Source organism: Cupressus sempervirens, chromosome 11 (genome assembly GCF_028749045.1).
Source record: "Cupressus sempervirens isolate cs-2001-9-10 chromosome 11, ASM2874904v1, whole genome shotgun sequence".
In the NCBI taxonomy this organism is placed as follows: Eukaryota; Viridiplantae; Streptophyta; class Pinopsida; order Cupressales; family Cupressaceae; genus Cupressus; species Cupressus sempervirens.
Genome location: NC_143128.1, coordinates 127,598,030 through 127,601,732, shown reverse-complemented (window position 1 = coordinate 127,601,732; position 3,703 = coordinate 127,598,030). Strand labels below are relative to the sequence as shown.

Sequence of the window (3,703 nt, the reverse complement as noted above, 5' to 3'; positions counted from 1 at the left end):
ACTTCAACTTTTTCTAGAATACAACATAGTTATATGAATATGTTTCATTACAATTTAGTGGGTTTTCCAAACTAAAGTTTTAGCCACATTGATGTCCTAGACATCATAAAGTGAATGCACTTTGATACTGATAGCTCGGAAAGACAGGTTATCTATATATCCCCAATAGCTATGTAGTAAGATTACTGGAGTGGATAACATTGAGTTTTGCTCAATTTTCAAGCACTAGAATGTGTCTATAATCCACTTTCCAGACATTTAAAGAAGTTTTCATGATCCCAAGTTTTCTCAGCTCCTTGTGGAGCTTCAGCCATTTCTTTAACTTCTTTAGGAAACCTACTACAAGGGATTTGATTCAGGCTTTTTTTCATGTTTGATTCGGTGTTTCAAGTGAACCTTCCCTTTCTCGGGGAGTGTTTCATGCTAGAAACCCCTTTAATTTTTTGCCAGTTGTTCGAGATGATCTGACATTGACAAAATGTTTATGTCTGTGTTTGATGTTGTTAAAAACCCCATGGAGGATGGTGGGAATTCATCAGTGGAAGAGGTTGTGGATGCATGCTTGGAACAAAAGGCTTTCAAAATGGAGTACTTTGTAGAGGAACCAGATGTTGTTTTGTCTATTATTGTGTATTGTAATGTATGGAAATACCAGGAGGATGTGGATAGAAATGACAAGCACCATATTAAAAGATTGATGCAATTGGCATCTGACATAGGCATTAGGGGTCAATCGATTTTTAACTCGCTCCTTGTCTACACTAACTTGGGTTCCGCTCTAAATGCCAAAGACTCAAAGAAGAAGCTGACATTATTGTTCACCTGAAGAACAGCACAATGAATGTTTTGTTAAATTTCACTGGATTATCAGATCCAAGACAAACTGTTACCAAACATTAAAGATATGAAAAAGATCCATCTGTGCCCTAGCGGATTCGTAAGGTATTTCAAATGCTCCTCGTTCAGACGCTGCAACTTCTATTGTTAACTTGTACATTGGGCTCTTGCCCTTTCAATGAGAGCGACAATCTTAAAGTCTTCGGAGAGGGCACTAAATTCTGGGGGAAGGCGTCAATGCTCACGAACAAACATTGTTGGAAAGATCTGCTCCCAGAACTTTCTGGAAGCTCATTGCAATTTTTGGCTTATTTTTTGTTTGTAAAATTAATTTTTTTTCCTTGCCATTTTTCGTGAGAGCCAATAGCATAAAGGATATTTATCATTTTAAGAATTTTAAAAAATATATAGATTTATAAACTTTAATATAAACTTCATTGTTTGAAAAATAATTTAATATAATTGGTTGTTGATTGGCCGAATTAATTGACTATATGCATCCAACGAATGCAATAGTAATAATGGAATTGAAAAATGATTCAAGTGTTCCATTTTGTTTGGTTTTATTTCCAAAATCTCTTCTAGAAATTTTTTCAAAGAAAATAAGCTTTTCATTTTTGTAGTATTGTAAGGGTGGTATTGTACATTTAGCTCAAAATTGTGTGTTTTGTTTGAATTTATACGTGTTAAAATAGACTATTTTCCTCTCCCTTTAGTATTTAAGGTTTGACAGTTTGACTCTAAAAATAAACAATTCAAGAGTAAGTTATATGTTATGCTCCACTTGCAAAATTTTTACTAATTAATAAAGTTGAATTACAAAGTTTTTATTGATTAATAAAGTTGAAGATATGCATCACACAAAACTCTATATAATCATTGTATTACAAGAACCAAGATGGTGGTTTGAGTTCATCATGCTCTAACATGAATTAGTTAAATATATTAGTGTTTATATTTAATAATATTTTTATTTATTTATTATTTTATACTATCTCCCTAATCATCTTAAGAAAGATAATAAGTGACATTAAAGGTATATTCGTTTCTATAAAGACATAATTGAAATTATCTCTAAAAGATAATAATATTGTTGTTCCTTATTGTCTTTATAAGATAATAATTTAAGACGATAGTTTAAGACATACACTTAAAGACAATATTTAAGACAACATGCAACTTTATTTTTCCTCAAGTCTAGACAATTCACTTGAAAATTATCTCAAAAATTATCTTGAAACCCCGCTTTATGTTGTAATGATATTTTCATTGCATGGGAGGGCCATTTTTTCATAACATATTTAAATCTTTAGTAGGACTCAAAGTGGATTTAAATAGTCTTGTTACAATATTTTTTTCAAGAAAATTGGTCTACTTTTAAACCATCCACCATTCCATACTATCGACAATATTGTTTCTCCCATTGCCCCACCCACATTTTATCTACATATTGTTGATATTTATTTTACCAACATATGAATGTCATGCATCAGTCAAATATTTTTCAGCGGCACCAACAAGTCATGTCCTAATTGCGTCACTCATGAAATCCTATAAATTAGCATTCATTTCTCAATCTAACTTAATCAGCCACTCAAAAATATTTCCCATCTCTTGATATTCCTATTCTTTCCTTTTGTTGAGTTTGTATTTCATGACAAGTTTCTTTATATTGCAATGGAAGAGGAAAATACATAAAATCATTAGGACCATGAGCTATTTGGCTTGTTTGGTAAAAAGAAAGATGACACACGTCAATAGGATGGTGATGTCATGGTGTGCCACATGGTGAGTGTAGCTCCTCATGAGCAAGGACATGTAGGAAAGACTCACTGTAACCATGTGTTTTATGACCAAATTGGCATAAGTGAAACTCACCATGTGTATGGCCATATTATCAAGGCTCATCCTATATCCATGTCTCATGGCCTTGTAGGTGAGATTCACCTTGTGCATGTGTACAACCACATTGACAAGATTCACCCCACACTTGCTCTCATGTCTCATGGAAATGTAGAAGAGGGAGAAGTCCATGGAAAAGGTGAGGAGAAGAAACATGAAGAGGGTGTCATGGTAAAGTTGCATCGCAACAACAATTATTCCACCAGCTTTGTAAGTTATTGTTTCCTACTCACTTCCCTAATATATTGTAGTTTTAAAGTTTAATTAGATGTTTTTTTTTTGGATCAAAACTATTTGTTATGTGTGCCTAATTTTTCAAAATACTATACATCCTACTTTTGCATCCTATTTTTTTATTACTAAGCATAGATTCATTTCATTGTTCATATAGAGAATGTACAATCCATTTAATATCTAGTTCATTTTATTGGAATGTAATATGAAGAAATGAATGTGTTGGCAGTCTAGTAATAAGGAAGAGGGTAAAAAGGGAGATAAGAAGAATAAAAAGAAGGGTGGATTGAAGGAAAAGTTAAAGCTTTGTAGACATGAGAAAGAGGAAGAACATTCTCATGAAAATTTTGAAGAATGGGGCAAGAAGGAATATTTGGTGGAAAAGATTAAAGAGAAGCTCCCTGGACACCACAATGAGGAAGAAAAAGGGCATTAAGAAGTAACTGTAGATTTTTTGTTTGGTTTGCCCTTATGTTTGGGCATTTTTCTTTGGTGGAATTGGGCTGGAAATGGGATGGAATTGTCCTTGTAAAATATGATAATCAACATATTCTATGTTTGTTTTGAATACATGAAAATATTATAGGGATTTGTTAATTCTCCTTCACCCCAAAAACCATCATTTTAATCTTCCATCTAAAAAGGTAGAATTTTGGAAAATGAATTTCAATTCCACTTAAATGGAAATTGGGTGTGAATCATTTTTAAATTTTTTATTCACATGTGCCTT

General features: G+C 32.6%; 1 protein-coding gene across 1 annotated transcript; it reads left to right on the top strand.

Annotated features, from left to right (window-relative positions):
* The first annotated feature begins 2,622 nt into the window (after nucleotides 1-2,622).
* On the top strand, nucleotides 2,623-3,409 carry LOC149528539 (uncharacterized). The gene is made up of 2 exons (XM_089808047.1): nucleotides 2,623-2,949; nucleotides 3,203-3,409. The coding sequence occupies exons 1-2, from the start codon at nucleotides 2,623-2,625 to the stop codon at nucleotides 3,407-3,409; spliced, it is 534 nt and encodes a 177-aa protein (XP_089664173.1).
* Nucleotides 3,410-3,703: the final 294 nt, after the last annotated feature.

Coding starts and splice junctions, on each gene's coding strand:
- LOC149528539 (XM_089808047.1), top strand. CDS start 2,623: ATGGTGAGTGTAGCTCCTCATGAGCAAGGACATGTAGGAAAGACTCAC. Junction 2,950..3,202: donor ACAATTATTCCACCAGCTTT/GTAAGTTATTGT, acceptor ATGTGTTGGCAG/TCTAGTAATAAGGAAGAGGG.